This window comes from Macrobrachium rosenbergii, chromosome 14 (genome assembly GCF_040412425.1).
Source record: "Macrobrachium rosenbergii isolate ZJJX-2024 chromosome 14, ASM4041242v1, whole genome shotgun sequence".
NCBI classification, from domain to species: Eukaryota; Metazoa; Arthropoda; class Malacostraca; order Decapoda; family Palaemonidae; genus Macrobrachium; species Macrobrachium rosenbergii.
The window spans coordinates 10219148-10240862 of record NC_089754.1 but is presented as its reverse complement, the minus strand read 5'-3'; the positions used below and the strand labels follow the sequence as shown (position 1 = coordinate 10240862).

Here is a 21715-nt window from a genome sequence, read left to right as displayed (position 1 = left end):
AAGGGCGATTTAATGAATGAAAAAAAGGAAATGTGTAACATATTAACAGAAAAATATGAGTGAATTTACACTAGAATTGATAATGAAGACAGTGATACAGAAATAAGAGATAAAAATAGCGAATATTTATCGGACATAGCAGGCTATTAATGAAATTAAAAATGGATCAGCAGCTGGACCAGATGGCGTCCCTGCCATTTTGTTAAAGAAAGTAGTTCATTCAATCGCAAAGCTGCTCACAATATTATTAAGACAAAGTGTGGATACAGGCAAGATTTATGATGAGCATAAATTAGCATATATTACCCCTATTTTCAAAAGTGGATCAAGACTAGAGGCAAGTAACTATAGACCTGTGAGTCTGACATATTATGAAAGTGTATGAAAGGGCAATGAAGAAAAATATAATGAAACATTTATTGAAAAATAGTTTGTTTAATATAGGACAACATGGTTTTGTACCCAGAAAAAGTACACAAACCCAACTGTTAGTCCACCATGAAAGCATATATAAAAATATGATAAACGAAAAAGATACAGATGTGGTTTACCTAGACTTTGCAAAAGCTTTGACAAGGTAGACCATAATATATTACCAAAAAAAAAAATTAAAAAACATAATATTGTGGACAAAGTAGGAAGATGGATAAAAGAATTTTTGCAAAACAGAAAACAGACAGTGATTGCAAACGACGAGAAATCGGATGAAGCTAAGGTAATATCTGGTGTGTCACAAGGTACGGTGTTAGCTGCACTGCTGTTTGTTATTATGATTGCAGACATAGACAGTAATGTTAAGGACTCGGTAGTGAGAAGCTTCGCCGATGCGGTAGTGGGAAGTTTCGCCGATGACACAAAAATAAGTGGAGAAATTACTTGTGATGAACATTAGAACTCGCTACAGAGAGACCTAAACAAAATATATGAATGGGCAAAGGTAAATAGGATGGTATCTAACTTTGATAAATTTGAATCAATACATTATGGTGATAAAGAAGGAATACTATATGAATATAGAGGACCTAATAACAAGACGATTACAAATAAGGAAGCAGTTAAAGACCTTGGTGTGATGTTGAATAGGAATATGTTATGTAATGATCAAATAGCAATACTACTGGCAAAATGCAAAGCAAAAATGGGAATGTTGTTCCGGCACTTCAACACAAGAAAAGCCGAACACATGATTATGCTTTATAAATCGTATGTACGTAGTTCACTTGAATATTACAATAAAATATGGTACCCACACTACCAAAAGGATATTGCATAAAATAGAGAGTGTACGAAGGTCCTCTACAGCTAGAATAGAAGTTAAGAACCTTGACTACTGGGAAAGACTACAATTCTTAAATTTATATAGTCTCGAAATAAGAGAATGCTACATGATAATACAGGCATGGAAACAGATAGAAGGAATTACCGAAAACGTCATGGAGCTAAAAATATCAGAAAGAGCAAGCAGAGGTAGATTAATAGTGCCCAAAACTATACCAGGAAAACTAAGGAAAGCACACAGGACATTAATCCACCACACACCAGCATCGATAATGCAGCGTCTATTCAATGCATTACCAGCTCATCTGAGGAACATATCAGGAGTGAGTGTAGATGTGTTTAAGAATAAGCTCAACAAATATCTAAGCTGCATCCCAGACCATCCAAGATTGGAAGATGCAAAATTTACCGGAAGATGCATCAGCAATTATCTGGTAGGCATCAGAGGTGATTCACACTGAGGGACCTGGGGCAACCCGAATGAACTGTAAGGTCTGTAAGGTAAGGTAAGGTCCCCTAGCTTGTTGGGTGGAGGGAGCAAATCACCCTGTCCCAGAGGTATACCCAACCCATAACCCCGCTTTCCCATTGGGTCCCCTAGCTTGTTGGGTGGAGGGAGCAAATCACCCAGTCCCAGAGGTATACCCCACCCATAACTCCGCTTTCCCATCAGGTCCCCTAGCTTTTTGGGTGGAGAGAGCAAATCACCTTGTCCTGGAGGTATATCCCACCCATAACCCCGCTTTCCCATCGGGTCCCCTAGCTTGTTGGGTGGAGGGAGCAAATCACCGTCCCAGAGGTATACCCCAACCAAAACTCCACTTTCCCATCGGGTCCCCTAGCTTGTTGGGTGGAGGGAGCAAATCACCCTGTCCCAAAGATATACCCCAACCATAACAACGCTTTCCAATTGGGTACCCTAGCTTCTTGGGTGGAGGGAGCAAGTCACCCTGTCCCAGAGGTATACACCACCCATAACCCCACATTCCCATCGGGTCCCCAGCTTGTTGGTTGGAGGTAGCAAATCACCCTGTCCTGGAGGCATACCTACCCATAACCCTGCATTCACATCGGGTTCCCTAGCTTGTTGGCTGGAGGTAGCAAATCTCCCTGTCCCAGAGGTATACCCCACCCATAACCCGTATTGCCCATCGGGTCCCCTAGCTTGTTGGTTGGAGGTAGCAAATCACCCTGTCCCAGAGGTATATCCCACCCATAACCCCGCATTCCCATCAGGTCCCCTAGCTTGTTGGTTGGAGGGAGCAAATCACCCTGTCCCAGAGGTATGCCCCACCCATAACCCCACATTCCCATCAGGTCCCCTAGCTTGTTGGTTGGAGGTAGCAAACCACCCTGTCCTGGAGGTACACCCCACCCATAACCCCGCATTCCCATTGGGTTCCCTAGCTTGTTGGCTGGAGGTAGCAATTCACCCTGTCCCAGAGGCATACCCGACCCATAACCCCGCATTCCCATTGGGTCCCCTAGCTTGTTGGTTGGAGGTAGCAAATCACCCTGTCCCGGAGGCATACCCCACCCATAACCCCGCATTCCCATTGGGTCCCCTAGCTTGTTGGTTGGAGGTAGCAAATCACCCTGTCCTGGAGGCATACCCCACCCATAACCACGCATTCCCATTGGGTCTCCTAGCTTGTTGGTTGGAGGTAGCAATCACCCTGTCCCGGAGGTATACCACACCCATAACCCCTCATTCCCATTCGGTCCTCTAGCTTGTTGGTTGGAGGTAGCAAATCACCCCAGTCCCGGAGGTATTGTTAGAAATATTGTATACTAACACCTATTTACTGATATTAAATTATTTACAATGCATTTATCTACTTAACACACCTGCATTCAACTAGGTAAAGCAACAGTGTGACTAGCTTACACCCTCCTAACTTCTCATAAATGTATAAAAATGAGATAAACAGAAAGGTAATTTGCTACTTAGCCACACTGTTTCGTTGCTCTACAGGTGTCCTTGCAGAATCATAACGTCCTGGTCTAATGTTTGATGTAACTTCTTTACTTAACAGTAGTAGCTACGTGACTGACTCTAGCTTTGCCTCTCCGCTCGAGCTAACCCACAAAGGGAGGTTCCAACAATATTTATGCTGGTTTAATTATTTAAATTATTTAATTACTTCATTAATTTGATTTTCTCAAAGTTATTTTACTTTAAATTAATCGTAATTATAATTAATTCAATTAATGGATATTGAAGCCAAATACGCTATTATATTTATTAAATTACTAACGGTTTAGTACTTCAGTCATGAACGAAACTCAAGGGTGCATTTTTTAGCAACATTTATTACCTTTAAGAGGAACTGAATTTTTACTTATTAAGAATACTCAATATTCGTTGTACAATTCCATCATCCCGAAAGAATTTTCCAACATATTCTCTTTAAAGGATTGCAATATCATCTATTGCAATTAATATAATACTTACAATACTTAATATTAAATCAATCAAATACTTAAATTACTGCACAACACACAAACCTATGTTGTTGATAAAGTTATTTAATTAAGATACTTTGATATTTAATTGTACATTAACCAAATTATTTAATATTAATGTTTATGTTACTTATTTGTACATTATTTTATGCACAAGGTATTTCCTCTCTTCCACAAGAATGAAAGAGTAGCATTTTAAAGTCCTCTTTTCTATGAGTGATGTAAAGTCGCATTTGTCCTCGCTTGTTCCAAGCAAGGTTGCTTCAAACAAGTGTAGCATTTTAATATTTACTTATAAATACAATTTTACTAATCTTGATTGCTAACATATTAAGAATATTTACATATAAACAAACCTTTATACACTACAAATGGGCAATATGATCCCTCATCATTTGCTGAAATCGTTCTGTGGCCTTTCTTTTTGATCTGACAGACCTTTCTGTTCCAGGGGCAGCAGTCCCATTACTACCATTATTATTTATTACATTGGGCCTACTATCAGGATTATCAGTCACCATTATATCAGCCCCAGCCTCAACACTTGACTGTCTAGTTGATATTTCCATAGGAAAGAGATTAGAAATAGAGTGGTATTCAATTGCACCATTTCCCTGCTTAAGCTTGACTGTTCTTATTTTATTGTCAAAGCCCATTACAAGTTCCAAAACCTTCCCTAACATACAAAAGGGTCTAGGTTTGTTAAAAGCTTTTATCAAAACAACATCACCTACCCTGATTCTATCTTCCCACCTACTCTGATAGATATTTCTAGAATGCTCCCTCAGACTTAATAGATAATTTTCGTACCACAAAGTTTTGTAATTATTCAATATTTCTTCCTGTAATGTTAAGGTATTTTCCAAAGCACCAGGATCTTGCTCTCTCCAAAGTTCCTCTTTTTCCTTCCTCGAGACTAAGGAGGAATTTCCATGAAGTCTTAAAAATGAATTTGGAGTGATAAATTCAAGGTTGGCAATGCTAGATCTATAAGTGAGGGGTCTAGAATTTATTGCTAATTTAATATTAGTGTAGATAAGGTGGTTAACAAATCAAAATAAGAAAGCCTAGATCTTCCAATGGCTTTATACAGGCAGTTTTTTACAATTCTAATCAGCCTTTTCCAGGCAGCCCCTACCCAGGCAGAATACAAAGGGATTCTGATATGTTTGATGTTACATTTTTCCATTTCCTCTCTAAATTCTTTAGATGTTAAAGAGGATTCCAATATGCAACCACTCTTTACAAAGGTTTTAGCATTATCGCTATATACATATTTAGGAACAGCATACACATTGCAGAACCTTTGAAAAGCCAACAGAAAATTACCGGTTGACATATCGGGTAATAGTTCAAAATGCACTGCTCTTATATTAAGGCAGGTAAATATTAAAATGAACATTTCGACATTATTCCCAGTTACTTCATCCTTCACCCAGAAATGCCCTGTGTAATCAATTCCAACATGCGTAAAGGGTTTTACCAAATTCATATGGTGTTTAGGCATGTCTACCATTCTAGGATATTTGTAAGCCAATGCATTATATTTCTTGCACACTGTGCATTTACTTATTATTGATTTGACAGTTACTAAACCTTTAGGTATCCAGTATCCCTGTTCCCCAAGGTAATTTAAAGTAGTTCCCGTCCCCATTTGTTGAACCTTGGCATGAAAATAATTAACATATAAGTAAATTGATGCCCTTTAGATAATAATACAGGGTTGTACACATTATAATCAAAATACACACATTTAGCTATTCTTCCTCTTGATCGCAGGATCCCATTATCACCAAGGAATAAATTTAAGTTTGATACTAATATTGGAATATCTATCAGTTTTAACTTCCTGCCGTAAGAATTCTATTTCTTTGGAGAAGTGCTCAGACTGTGCCGTCTTAATCCAATATACTAAAGCCTTAACCTTAGGATCCCCTCCATTTACTTTACATTCAAGTTTAAACAAATAACTAGTACACTTTAACAATTTATCATAACTAAAAAATTTATTTATATTCAAAATGCCAGTGTTTACTCTGTTTACAGCATTAACATAATTTACATTTATTTTCAGCTAATATTCAGGGGAAATACTTAATAGCGGATATTTAGGCCAATTATCAAAATTATTAGACAGCCAATCAGGTCCTTCTAACCAACACATTCTTTGTGACAAGTACTTTCCACATGACAATCCTCTTGTAATTAAATCAGCTGGGTTCTGGTCAGTATGCACATAATGATAAACTATAGGGATGTTAAATTTATTGGAGAAATCACCAGCAAGACTATCTGCCTCCAATATCCTGTTCCTTACAAATTTAGATTTCACTTTAGTCTCTTTTGTTATAATCCAGTTTAGCACTACTTGAGCATCAACACAAATATTTACAAATTGAAATTGAATATTATTATAAGTTTCCATTAAGGTTGGTAAACACTTCAAAGCTAAGACTACTCCCATTAATTCTAAAGTAGGTACACTGTGCTCGTTACCCTTTTAAGTACTTTTATTTTCTTCATCACATGCATACAACACAAACCCATAAGCTTCGGTAGAACTATCACAAAATATATGCAATCCATAAGATTTCTGTTCATTTATGGCTTGTCTAGGAAATGATAACTGAGATAACATTTCAAAATCTTTACTGATAGTTTTCATTTCATTTATTATTTCTTTGGGCACCTTCTGATCTCATTCTATTCCTAACTTCCAAACTTTGCACATTAGGATTCTACCTTTAATAGTGGCGGGTAAAACAAAGTTAAGTGGATCAAAAACCTTAGATATTTGTGATAAAACTTTCCTTTTGGTGTCAGCTTCTGCTTCTACCACACAATCAGCTATACTTAAAGTGTCATTATTTACATTATACCTATACCCTAATATCTTCTCCTCTGTGCACCCATGCTCTACTAACCTATCATCAGATTTCATGGTCTCCCTTAACTCAGTTGAGTTTGAATTCCATGATCTTCAAGTGAATCCACCTTCCTTCATTCTTGAAAATCAAAGATTATATAACACATGCAATTCACGTCATTGGTAGTCACTATCAAATTATCTACATAAAACTTATCTAATATTTGCCTACATTTTTCTTGAGGGTATGATTCATTATGATGTTTCATTACATAAATCAAGATAAAAGGAGAAGTGGTGTATCCAAAAACAATAGTTTTATATCGATAACAAACTAGTTTATTTCCTCCTCTCCAAAAGAAGCTAAATCCATTCTGATCATATTCACTGGCCAACTTAATCATAAGAAAGGCAGACTTTATGTCGGTTAACATAGCATATTGATTAGTTCTGAAATAAAAAAAGCAATTTCAAAATGGAACCCATCAAGTCAATACCAGTATAAGCATCCTCATTTAAAGATGGCAGGTCCTTTGAGGTTTTCAAAGAACAATTGAAAACTGGCCTTATTTTAGTTATTTGTTCTTCAGTTCTGATTACTGACCTACGTGGAATCCAAGTGCAATCTTCGTAATTGGCAGGATCTACTATTATTTCTTCTATAATTCCTTCTTTCAATTGATTATCAAAGACTTCCTCATATTTCTTTACTAAACCATTCCTATTAAGAAGTTCCATAGTTCTATCTAACACTTTAAGTGCTACAAAATGATTAGAAGGTACTTTGATGATTTTGTCAGCATACCAAGGTAAGTTAACATGATAATGCCCATCCTTTAAAGTAATTCCTCCTTTAAACTTCTCTAGTTGTTGTTTATCAAAAGACACTAACTCTTTGTCACTATTCTTAATCCCCACAGACTCAAAACTAAAGAGATTTTCAAGCCCATTATCTATTTCACAATCAGTTAGTATATGCTCAAGAGGATTGACATAAGACTTAAGTGGGTCCATCACTAAATTTACCATAGTCTTTGTTCTAGCACTAATATATTCAACATTGACAGGCTTTCTTACATGAGCATCAAACAGTTCCTTGCCTTGTTTTGAGTCAAGAAAATTGAACACATTCCCTATAGGAGCTACCTGGTTATTTATAATCAAACAATTACCTCCAGCACACATCTCTTTATGAAATGAAAATACTGAATTACATCAATACCAATTAACATTTCAATTTCAAATTCTTCATGATTCCCATGCCCATTGAAGGCTTCATCAGCTAATTCGAAATTTGCAGCCTTTAATTTATCAACCACTAAATTCATGCCAGGAATTTCAAACCCAATGCTCACTTTTTCATCTACCAATAAAGGAACAAAATAAACCTTATTTTCAATTTTTATGCCAGTAGAAATTTGCTTAAAGTTCAAAGTTTGTTCACCTATATAGGTACTAACATCATGATCAACACTATAAAAATTGTCATAACTAGAACACAATTCTTTAGAAGCTCTTTTCATAATATAAGATCTTTGACTCAAGTCAGGCTTTTATTTTACGATACCTTTTTCCATTCTTAAGCTCTAAGGTCATAGTAGGCAAAATGTTTCCTATTTCTATATTGTGCACAGCATAACACAAATTTACATTAGTACTAGTAGGAGATTTTTTGCTAGGGCAGAGAGGGGTTATATGTTCTCTCCTTTTACACACCATACATGGAAAGCGTAATTTTCCCTTTTCTCCATAACACTCTGATTCATTATGCCCAGAACCAGCACATCTAGGACAGAGACAATTCTTATATTCTGGCTATTTTGGCTTCATAAGTTTTAAATTTATCACAATTACCTAATGAGTGTCCAGCCGCAGGTACATAGTTTACAAGAAATTTTAGATGGTTTACTAATTACTGATTCAAGGTTTTGCACAGTAGGAAACTTTTCCTCTTTAACCTGCATTAGGCATCCTGCTACATTATTACTAAGTGATTTTTTCTTTCTTTTATTCCTTTACTGGCTGCATTTGTCTTACTTAGGGTTTTCAGAGCATCTTTATAATTGTCAAAAATTTCAGTCAATGAAGGGTAATTATTAGAGGTTTTATTAATTAAATCTCTTAATACTACTTTAAGTAATTTGCTCACGATTATATGGCTTACAAATATATTCCCTGGAGTATTCTCCTCCAAAAAATCAGCCCCATACTTCTGGAGTTCACTTAAATAAGACCTAACTTCAGATATGTACAACTTAATATTTGTGAACTCTGAATCATGCTCATTACTGGCAGCTGAACTTAATATATTCTTTAGAGTTTCATCAATAATACAATTTTTGTCTAGAAACTCTTCATCAAGTAACTTTATTGCAACAGCATAATTTTCATTACTGACAGACAAATGACTAACTTGTTTAAGAGCATAACTTCTAAGTAAATATGATAACTTAGCTGAATCAGAATAAGGTTTTTTAGAATCAATGACATTATCAAATTGGTGCTTGAAATTGGGGTAAGCAAATTTATTCTTTTCTCTACCATTGAAAAAACTACACTGCAAAGGAGGTGGTTTCCCTTCTGACATGAACTCACTCCAACCCTTTATGTTCATATTACAAGATGGAACCACCCTATCAACTAGCCTTCAAATTCACCTAAACTAATAGCTATATTCATATTGTATGTAGCTTGACTATCCAATTCTTCAGCCGGTTTATTCCCAAGCTCCTGCAGTATGTCTGATTTAGCAGCCATGGTGAATGCACAGAGAAGACGTAGACCCAACAAACAAACAAACAATAATAATAGGTCCACTACTCCCCAACATCATATGCACTTTACTGCCTTATGTTAAGGGCAAACTTCACGCCATTAACCAACGCTTGCCTAAACTTGGCCAACCCAGCACTTGACAAGTGTACCCCATCAGCAGCGAACTGCTCATCACTGTCTAGATAGCCATTACTGCCAAGCTACACTACGCTCTCTAGCAAACCTTTACGTTTTATTTCCTGGTTTAAATAAGCGTTTACTATATTGCGATGCTTTCTAAATTCATCATGCTCGGGTGCACCAAACCTATTTCCTTGACGAGGCCAACGAGGCTCAACCTGCATTGACAACCTGATGAAGCTCGGTGGCAAAACGTTGCTTAGCTGGCTATGAAACGACTTCAAATGACCCCGCAATTCATCGTTGGTTAATGAGCTAACTATCGAATTACCTCCGAAAACAACCACGATGATGTCAGGATAAGGACCACCAACTAAGTTGAACAACTCTGGGTGTTCCAAAAATTGAGAAAAATCCTTTCCTGGGTATGATTGGAATTGTACTTCAAGGTCTACTGTCGAATTATCCTCTAAAAGCAACTGGGTGAACTGAGGCCAATTTTCCAATCGCTGGATATCACGCACATATGAATGGCCTAATATTAATAAAATCGCATAATGCTACTAGGCCTAGGCTATATTAAACTGACTCAACAGACCGCAGAACTTCCGAACTCAATTGAGTTATGGAAGGACACACAGCTCATTAAATAAGTTCAACAACCACTTAATCTTACTCTATATACTATTACAGTACTATATTTACACAAAAATAAACTAAAAAGACGAATATTCAAAACAACATTAGCCTAGGTTACACATTAGCCTACAAAAAAAAACTTATTTACATTGCAAAACGAAAATATATTAAATCTATTTTTTATTAAATATATTAAACACCTGTAGAATTTATGTTAGAATTTTTTTTACTAGCACCTGTTTACAAATATTAAAAATACAATGCATATTGTCTACTTAAACACACCCGCAATCAGCTTGGTAAGGCAACAGTGTGAGATCAAAAGAAAGGTGTATTGCTACTTAGCCACACTGTTCCGTTGTTCTGCGGGTGTCTTCGTAGAATTTTAACGTCCTTGTCTAACGTCTTGGAGTAACGCTTATACGGTATCTTCACTTAACAGTGGTTGCTACTTGACTACTACTAGCTTTTTTTTCCGCTCGAGCTAACCCACAAGGGGAGGTTCCAACAATATTTATGCTGGTTTAATTATTTAATTACTTCATTATTTCATTTGATTTACTCAAAGTTATTTTACTTTAAATTAATCCTAATTATAATTAATTCAATTAATGGATATCAAAGCCAAATACGCCATTATATTTATTAAATTACTAACGGTTTCGTTTACGCATTTAATACTTCAGCCATGAACGAAACTCAAGGGTACGTTTTTAGCAACATTTATTACCTTTAAGAGGAACTAAATTTTTATTTATTAGGAATGCACAATATTCGTTGTACAATTCCATCATCCTGAAAGAATTTTCCAACAATTTTGAACTGTTTTGTTATAGTTACAGACATACGTGTTTTTTTATTTTGGGTACATATGTGCGCATATGCAAACGGGGAAGCTGTTGCTGTGAGCTTACTCAGCAATTTTTGCCTTGGCAACAGTGGTCGAGAGGCGGACTCGTCTCAGAGGTTAGCGCTCAGCATTTTTTTGTGTGCTTCTGCAGATCATGGATGTGTTGGGGAGATAGGGGGGAGATATTGCATTAAAGGGGTGGGGACGAATTCTCTTCCTCTCTCTCTCTCTCTCTCTCTCTCTCTCTCTCTCTCTCTCTCTCTCTCTCTCTCTCTCCCCCCCGCCCCCGTTGCTCGAGTCCCATTTTCTTTACATGAGGGTAGACTTCCGTTCTCTTTACTTGAGGGTGGACTGTGTTTTTTTTTTTTTTTTTGCCTTGAAGACTCGATGTTCATCTTGACCTACTTTCCTACTTTGCGGTCAGCTGTGCGCTCGGTCCGTCTATTTTTTTCCCCCATTGGATTTTGATTTAATTGTGGGTCTAAATAGTACTTTCTTTTGATTTTTGGAGATTAATTGTTAGAGTAAAGGGAAAAAGGGAATTAACATTGTGGCATTCTTCCTGTGTGGGAATTTTTCGGGGAGAATTTTTTTTTTCTATTGTGTTTTTTCTTTAAGGGGTTTCCTTCCACAGGACTTGGGAAATTTTGTGTTTGAGTTCAGCCAAGAGTGAGTTAGCAGATTTATTTATGAAGAGGACAGCTGCAAAAATGGCTGGAAGGGATAGTGATCAGAGATTCCTTAGTTCAGCCTATGGTTGTGTAGGGCGCAAAGATTCAGTCCGCAGTTTGAAGGGTTTTGTTGAAATTCGGAAGAGCCAAAAGTCGATGGTTGGGTTGAGCTCTTGGGCCCCACGGGTTCATTGTTTTAATTGTAATATGCAGGGACACATTAAAAGATTCTGCCGTGTTAAATATTGTGGTGGTTGTAGGAGTTATGGTCACCTTTGGCGGTCTTGTCCATCTCTTAGGCCTACATTTCAAAATGTTGGTAGCTTGGGTAAGAAAGTTCCTCAAGGGGGTTTTTCAAGGGGATCTTATGATCGGTGAGCATTGTCGAAAGACCGATCAGTTGTAAAGGAAAACTGGATGGGTGTTTCTTGTGATATAGGACTTCTGGGGGAACCCTCAGAGGCGGAGCCAGTGGCAAAAGGGTCTGTGTATGGGGTCAATGTTAGTATCTTTATTAATACAGCTGCCTCTATTAATTTGATGAATTATGAGTTGTTCCGATCAATGTTTTCCAATCGTTTTTTGAGACCTGCCAAAGAGACAGTACGTGATGTTCAAGCAAATAGGTTACGGACTTTGGGAGACGTAGATGTGGATTGATTTCTTGGGGGTAGAACTTTTACAGAACCATTTTTGGTTATACAAGGGGCTGCTTTGGGGAATACTTTGTTACTGGGTCATCCAGCGTGTCAGACACAAAATCTCGGTTCATAGAGGGGTATGTGGTATAACTATTGGAGTACCTGGTGTTTTTGTGCCTTACAAGGAGATGGGTGTGAGTGGAGTGGATGATGGTAATGGCTCGGGTGTACATGAGAATTTGAGGGTGGATTCTGAACATGTGTCGGTGGGTAGGAAGTGCTATAAGAATCATGTGTCGGTGGGTAGGAAGTGCTATAAGGGGGTTTTGTTGGATGATGTGGTTCTTGGTCCAGGTATGGTTGCTATGGTGAAAGTTCGAGTGAAAGGAGTGCATAAATCCAGATAGGTGTGAATGGATGAGTGTAGCAAAAAGCTGAAGGGGGTAGTGTGTATGAGTTCAATAAACAAGGCATAGTGTTCAGGGGATACTTGGGTGGAATTGCTAAACTGTAATGATTCAGTTCGGAATTACCAGAAGGATACTTCTGCAATCACTTTGTTGACTGGGTCGATGAAGATAATTCAGTTGCTATTGTCGGGGATTTTTGTAGTTTTTCAGAAGCAGATTCACAGGCTAGGAGGCATGTTTTTAAGCATTACTTAGCCAATGTTGATTTTAAAGAATATCTATTCTTCAACTGATCTGATGAGGGTACTTGCAGGTACCGCTTAGCGAGGACAGGCGAGAGTACACGTCTTTCTCTGTGCCAAAGGGACATTATGAGTTCACACGGATGCTGTTTGGTTTATCAGGTAGTTCTATGACATTTACTAGGCTAATGAATAGAGCTTTGCATGGCTTGTTAGGGAAGTCCATATTTATCTATATGGATGATATCTTAGTTACCACTGATTCGGTAGGGGAACGTTTAGAGGTTCTAAGAGGGGTTTTTAGGAGGCTTAGGTTAGCGGGTTTGAAGATAAAGTTAGCTAAGTGTAATTTTCTGAAGGGGCATATAGTATATTTGGGTTGTCATTTCTAAGGAGGGTGTTAAAGTGAGTGATGACAAAGTTAGGGCAATTGTGGATTTTGCTACTCCCAAGAATAAGAAAGATTTAGTCTTTTCATAGGCATGGCTGGATTTTTTTGTGGGTTTGTGAAAGGTTTTTCTATTCTAGTGTCTCCTTTAATAGATGTCCTGAGGGATGATGTGCAGTTTTTATGGGGAGATGGACAGCAAGCAGCTTTTCAGAAGATTAAGGATGCCCTAGTAAATCCCCCAGTGTTAAAGTTTCCTGATTTTGAACATGCTTTCACGTTGGTGACAGATGCCAGTCACGATGGTATAGGGTCATGCCTTATCCAGAAATTCGATGGAAGACTCCATTCGATTGCATTTTACAGTAGGAAGTTTAAGGTACGGGGTAGTAATGAACGGCTATGGTCAGTAGTGGACAAAGAGGCCTTTGCTGTAGTGCCTAGTTTGGTTAATTTTAAGATGTTATTGATGGGCAATCAAGTAGAGGTTCTTACGGATCATAAACCATTGTTGGATCTTTTCAATAAGCAGGGTCTTTCCCCTAAAAGACCTAGATGGTATCTGACTATCAGGAATTTTGATGCCAAGCGTAGGTATATAGAGGGTAGACAGTGTTGTAGAGGACACCCTTAGTGGAAGTTTTTCTGAAGCAGGTGGTACTCATGTATATTATGTATCTGGAGATTGCATAAACTGGGATATTAGTTTAGTAGAAACTAAACAAGATGAGAATGAGATTTTTGCAGATGCAAAAGTGTTTCTTAGAGGGGGAATTAGTTAGGAAGGGTTATAAGTTGCCTTTTGCAGGGCTTGAGTTAGAGGGTAATTTGTTAGTTGGGAAGATTAAATGCAGACTGTGAAAACTGCAGCCCTCATGCTCCATTTTTGCAAAACACATCCAGAAGTAGTCCAAGCCCACACACAGAGCCAAGGAGATGAGCCTTAAGCCCCTCTTTTTTAATTAAAACTTGAAAATTGATTTGTTAGGGTCTTTTAATTCCCCCTCACTGAACCTCTCGCAATTACCTGCTTTTGTGCTTCACCCTCTTTTCTGACTTTTCTTGGCCAAAAAATTCTCTTTTCCAGGCAAGACATGCATCCAGGACATGACACGTGAAACGCCCGCGGGAGGGCTTAGCACTCACACCTGTATGCCTGAGGCGGCAAACACAGGCAGAGAGAGAGAGAGAGAGAGAGGACGTATAAGACCAGGTCAGTGGTCAACAAGCAGCAGGCAGTTGACTAACCCAGTATAAACCACAGAGTGCTACTCTGTCCCTGAAAACCCCACTCAAACTTGGCTTGACCAGTAGCCTACCCATCCAAGTGCCGCCTTAGTGCTAGTCGTAGAAGTCCCACTCAACCGAGTATCCTATTGACTATACATCCATTGATTTTCACTCCAGGAACAAGGTACTGTGTGGTGGGGGAGTTAGTGTTTGGTCAATTTAACTTTTGCTCTTATCTCATACCACTTTGTTTTTCACTTGCATTTTCTTAAGACCCTAACAAATTGTTGGTAAACCATAATCAGTATTTAAAAGTATAAATTACTCTATTATATTTTGATGCCATCTCCTTTAGCCTTCAGCACTCCCATTGTAAAGATTAATTGTGCTCTGGCTCATCCAGTGATCGTTTTCCTTTCTCTACATTGCAGAAAGATTGTGTATCTCGCTGTGAAATCATCTGCCGCCATTGTGCCTCTACGTCCATCCATCAAGCAATCCACAAAAGTGTCACATATCAGCCTTAATTCTTTATTGTGTTAGCACTCAATTTTGATACTTGTATTAATTTGCTTGACAGGTTACAAGAGCCCAGTGTATACGGCTCCCTTGTAATTGATTTTTGAGCATTGTAAATACATTTAATTAATTTAGACCCAGAATTTCTCTCCAGAGTCCTTCCCTTACTTGCATCATCAGACAACTTAGCTTTACTCTCTTTACATGTGTATTGGTCCCCCAGTCGGATGTGTAGCTGCCAAGGTAGGAACTCACAACCTCACTATCACATGTAATATATATATATATATATATATATATATATATATATATATATATATATATATATATATATATATATATATGTATATATATATATATATATATATATATATACATGTGTATGTATGTATATATATATATATAATATATATATATAATATATATAAATATATATAAATATATTATATATATGATAAATATATATAAATATATATATATATAGCCATCAATGGCTATGGTTTATCAATATATATAAATATATCGGGTTATATATATATTTATCATATATATATATATAATATATATCCAATATATATATATATATATATATATATATATATATAATGTATATTGTATAAATATATGATAAAATATATATATATATATACATAATATATAATATATACATGTGTATATATATACATACATATATATATATACATAATATATATATATATATATATATATATATATATATATATATATATATATATATATATATATGTATATGTAAATATATATAAATATAAATATATATATATAATATATATGTAAATATATATAAAATATGTATATATATAATATACATACTGTATATATATAATATACATATATATATATATATACATATATATAAAATATATATATATATATATATATATATATATATATATATATATATGCATATATATTTATATATATTTAATATATATGTTATACTGGGTGTTTCAAAATTAGAGCCCCCTCCACAGAACAAATGGAAAGTTATGAAGTTTTCTGCTATAGCCTATCTCCAAATACATTATTTTAAGTTTCTATTAAGCTATTTTCATTTTACATTTCTTGTATTTTCAGACTGAGTGACGGAGTTAGATAAAGCCATGGCTAACGACTCGGATGAAATCAGATGGATTGACCGAATCCGGGCTATAACCTTCAGAGAGGCCAGGCTTGCTGGCGCATACTTCATTTCACGTTCCTGGATAGTTAAATACATTAAAGGAGATGAAACCTTTGTTAAAAGAAACTGGAACAAAAATCCATATGACTGTCATCACGAAAAGAGTGAGAATCTTGGAAGGCCTCAAGTCCTTTCTCAGGAGTCAAAAGACATCATAGCTGAGGCAGTGGGTAGACCAAGAAAGTTTTTACGTAAATTGGTGCTTGAACTAGATACAAAAAGGGGAAAGAAGAGAAGTTATAGTGCTGTATATGGTGAGTTGAAAAAATCTGGTATCAAGCCATTTCATGTTATCAGCAAGCCCAACATCACTCAGCAACAGAGAGAAGACCGTGCATGGTTTTGTGGTTCATTTCTTAAAGATTGGGATGAAGCTGACTTTCTCCATGTTGCCACATCAGATGAATTCTTCATTTAAACAGTCAGGAAGCCAAATCATAAAAATGACATCATTTGGGCTGCAAAGTTGGATGATATCAGCGATGACGTGCGCTATCGCCAAGTTGTGAAATTTCCTGAATGTTTAGGAATTTTTCTCTGTTTCACAGCCAAAAGGTTAATGTGGATCATCAAAGAAAAAGGACAGTCATGGAACAGCGAATACTTTGGAGAAACTGTGCTTTCCTCAAAGATCCTGAAAATGTGTTATCTGTTGAAGAAGTCACATTTTTGCATGATAAGGCATCATGTTTCAAGGCTCTTCAGACACAGGAGCTGCTTTGAAACAGTGGTATCGATTTCTTCTCATCAAGTGAATTTCCAGGTAGCTCCCCTGACCTTAATGTGTGTGAAAACATTAGTAGTATCTTAAAGGATCGTGTTGAAGCACGCACAGTGAACTATGATGGTATACCAAGCCTCGACGACCTGCGAAGAGAGGTGACCAAAGTGCTCAGGGAAATGGAGTTTGAGTCTCAGATTTTTTGCAATTTGCTGAAATCATACCCCCTCAAGAATGCAGGCTGTGGTACAGGCAGATGGAGGCCACACAAAATATTAAATACTCAAAGAGAAACTTAAATAAATACCTGTTCTGAATTACTTTTTTTTTTCCATATCAATTTTAGTTTATGCTGTAGAGGGGGGGCTCTAATTTCAAAACACTCAGTATATATAATACATACATACATTATATATATATATATATATATATATATATATATATATATATATATATATATATATATATATATATATATATATATATATATATATATATATATATATATATATATATATATATATATATATATATATATATATATATATATATATATATATATATATATATATATATATATATATATATATATATATATATATATATATGATTATATATATATATATATATATATATATATATATATATATATATATATATATATATAATATATATATATACTTATTATACGTTATGATGGTTTTGCGGGAACACACACAGTTTTTTTGGTTTGATGTTCTCGTCGGTGATATCGCCATCGGGTATATATATATATATATATAGTTTTTTGAGTTATATCGAGTTTTTGATGATTATATATATAGCGGAGCACGTCGAGAGGTGGATGACCATGAGTAATGATATCATATATGATATATATCCATCGGGGTTTTCTGGTTTGTGGTTTTTGTCCCTGTCGTGCATGATATGGAGGACGTATGTTTGTTTTTTTTTTCTGCCTGCTGTTGTTTATCTTTTTGTTTAAAGCTACTTTTTTGTTTATGTTAATTGTTTAATTTGATTTTGTTTAGTGCTGCCTTTTGGCCTTTATTGTACTTATGTTTTTTATCTTTTGCCAGATGATATAAATATTGTAAATAAATTAATTTTGAGCTCATTATATTGTTTTTGTTGTTTTCCTCCTTTGTTTGTTGCATCTGCCGACAGTCATGTCCTGAGTATATTACCTGCATAACGATATACAATGGCGATGACAGGATCATTGAGGGGATCATGATAAAAAAAAAAATAATCTTTTTTTTTCTTTTAGGTGCATATTGGTTTTGGCGGGAACTGCTGGTTCCCCGCCGTTCCTTTTGTGGATTGTATTACCTTCAAGTTTTTTTTGTTTTGATGTTCTCGTCGGTGAGCTGCCGTTTTTCTTTCGCCAGTCGGGTCTGGTAGCAAAGGTAGCGGCAGTGGCAGCAGCAGCAGGCAGTTTTGAGTCGACGTTGGTCGAGTTTTTGAGCAGCAAATTGGAGCAAAAGTGAGCACGTCAGAGGTAGAGGTGGAGTGTGACCATGAGTAGTCGTGTGACCACGAGCTGCTCATCTTTGATGACAGCGTGAGGCTGTCCTGACGTCTCCATCGGGGTTTTCTGGTTTGTACCTCGTGCAGCTGAGGGCTCTTGGTGCCCTGATAACATGTTTGTTTTTTTTTCTGCCTGCTGTTGTTTATTTTTGCCTCTTTTTTTGTTTAAAATTTTTGTTTATGACTGTTTAACTTGATTTTGTTTAGTGCTGCCTTTTGGCCTTTATTGTACTTATGTTTTTTATCTTTTGCCAGACCTCTCACTTGTAAATATTTTAAAAGCTCATTATATTGATCATGCATGCCGACAAAATCCAAACATAAGTTTATATATAAAACATATTGTCACGATGTATCAATAATTAAACTAAACAAATGTATAAAAATTATGACTGAGTAAAGGTAACAGTGATCCCTTTAAAAGCCATTTGTGAAAATCAAACTAAGTTTTCAAAACTGTTTAATTAAACAACAAAATGGCATCACTTCTTCAAACAACTTTAACTGTTTCCCTGGTTAAGCTTAATTCACTTCAGCAAAACTAAAGGAATAAAACATGTTTATCACTTTGCCTTATGCACACAATTAATCCTACTCACTGGTGGTCAATAAATGAAACACTGTTTTTAAAAATTGCAAATACAAAAATTTATTTTTAAATTCAAAATATATAATTAGAATACACAATTTGAAGAAATTTACTATTACTTGAAAACAACACAAAATTTAATTAATTTTTGAGTCAACTTATTAAACAAAACTAAATCACAAAACTTTGATTTATCAAATAATTAAATTAATCAAGAAAAATTTAAACTATCAAGAATTACAAGATTTGAAAAGAAAATCTTAGTAAATGAAAATTAAATCAGGTATGCAATGTTCAATTATCAAGAAATATTAAAAATGCTAGGTAAATAAATATTAAATCACCAATATATAAAATGTGAAAAATCAAGAGATTGCAAACACAGGCACACAAAAATACACAAAAGATTTGTCAGTAATAATTTCACTAAGGCAAAAATCCTCTCAATATATCTTATTATACCATGGTAATAATAAGTAAAATTCACTTTTCTTACACAAGCTTGTGAAAACTTTCACAAAATCACTTGAAATGCAGCTGCTTTGGATTCACAAAACAGACTTTTTTGTAAGGTGCCATTACAAAATATATACACTTTCCTATGTTCACATCTCAAAAGCTAAGTTTAATATCAATGACCACACAAATATTTTATGTTAATAACTTCTCTCTTTTGAAGAAAGAGAGAGAGCCAACAAGAACGGTCTCTGAAATCAGAATGAACAAACTTTAGGATTCCAGTAGGAAATGAAACAATCAGATGATGCCATTAAGGCATTTTGGGAACGAAATACAAGAGAAAATTCTGGAGGAGCAAAACGTTTCAAATGAAATCAGGACAATACACGATCAGAGCAATGCAGTCTTAAACATGATGCAAATGCCACGTGCTTCAGTGCAACACTGGTTCCCATTTCTCAAAAAGGTACACATTTTTACCAGAAATTCGTATCGAACAAAGTATGAGACAAAGTCCTACGACTTGATTGCTATTCCTGACCTCTCAACACATGAATCAAAACAAAGCACTCGCTTATCTTAGCTGGTGACAGATGGCACATCTGGTCTAAAACTCGGATCTCTCTTTCCTGTTACTATGCTATTATCAAGAAAGGTACTATTAATTCTAAATTGCACTGTTAAGTTATCTAAATCATTAACTCTTTTGAGATCTGACATTACACTACATATGATATTTCAACAATTATTATTATTATGCATAACACACAATAAATAGAAGAGTAAATATATCAAAACTATAGGATGATTTACATATAACAAGGCAACATCATGAATATATATATATATATATATATATATATATATATATATATAGATATATAGATATATAGATATATATATATATCTATATATATATATATATATATCTATATATATATATATATATATATATATATATATATATATATATATATATATATATATATATATATATATATATATATATATATATATATTATATATATATATATATATATATATATATATATATTATATATATATATATATATATATATCTATAGTATATATATATATATATATATATATATATATATATATATATATATATATATATATATATATATATATATATATATATATATACAATATATATATATATATATATATATATATATATATATATATATATATATATATATATATATATATATATATATATCAGGGCTGTTGATTGTCACCACCCATCCTTCTAGGTTGAGCATGACTGCCAGTTATGTATGGTGCTCTTTTCAAGACACTGTACCCCTGCATTTTATCAGGCACTTCTTAGCTTCCCCCTGGCCGCCCCGTTTTTATTCAGAGTTCGAACTTCAGAAGTTACCAGCTTCCATTCCCTGATTCGACGGTAATACACCCGGCCCTTCTTGTATCCTGTCATAACTTGAAAAAGATCACACGTCGTCTACGGAAGGCCGTACTTGACTTGAACTTCCTCCAGTATTGTAAAATTAATCATGTTATACCAAAATTTGTGAAATTCAAACTGTAAGTCTTGCCTTTTTAGCCCCCCTTTCTATGCTGATGCTACCAGATTATTAGACATGGAGATTAATTGTAAAATCAAAGCCATCAAGATTTGAACTGAACGTCACCAACAGTTGTTATCCACTAATGTTCTTACTAAGCTATCGTTATTTATTTTTTCGAACTACCAATTATCACCAAAGGAAGATTTTCTTTTATCCTTTGGACTCGAATTTATCCTTCCTCGCTACAAACCGTCTTTTAATTAATTATTTGGGTCTCTCGAACTACTTTTTCAGACTGGTCAACTCAAGTTTACTGGTTGAACAAATCCTTCCTCTTTGGCTTGTTATCTACGTGCAAACCGTCACTTTTTTACGTGTCATGAATCTACTTTGGTATGCGATTAATTATTTGGGTCATGAATCTACTCGCGATCTCCATTTTATATTGTCATCTACTTTTTCATGACTACTACATTTTATATTGACATCTATGTGTCAAGAATCTCTATCTACACTTTATATTTTACTGGTCAACACTGAACACTT

General features: G+C 35.2%; 1 protein-coding gene across 1 annotated transcript; it reads right to left on the bottom strand.

The window, feature by feature from the left end:
• Positions 1 to 2343: 2343 nt before the first annotated feature.
• Positions 2344 to 2916, bottom strand: LOC136845482 (uncharacterized). Its single transcript, XM_067115656.1, has one exon. The coding sequence runs from the start codon at positions 2914 to 2916 to the stop codon at positions 2344 to 2346; it is 573 nt and encodes a 190-aa protein (XP_066971757.1).
• Between the last annotated feature and the right edge of the window lie 18799 nt (positions 2917 to 21715).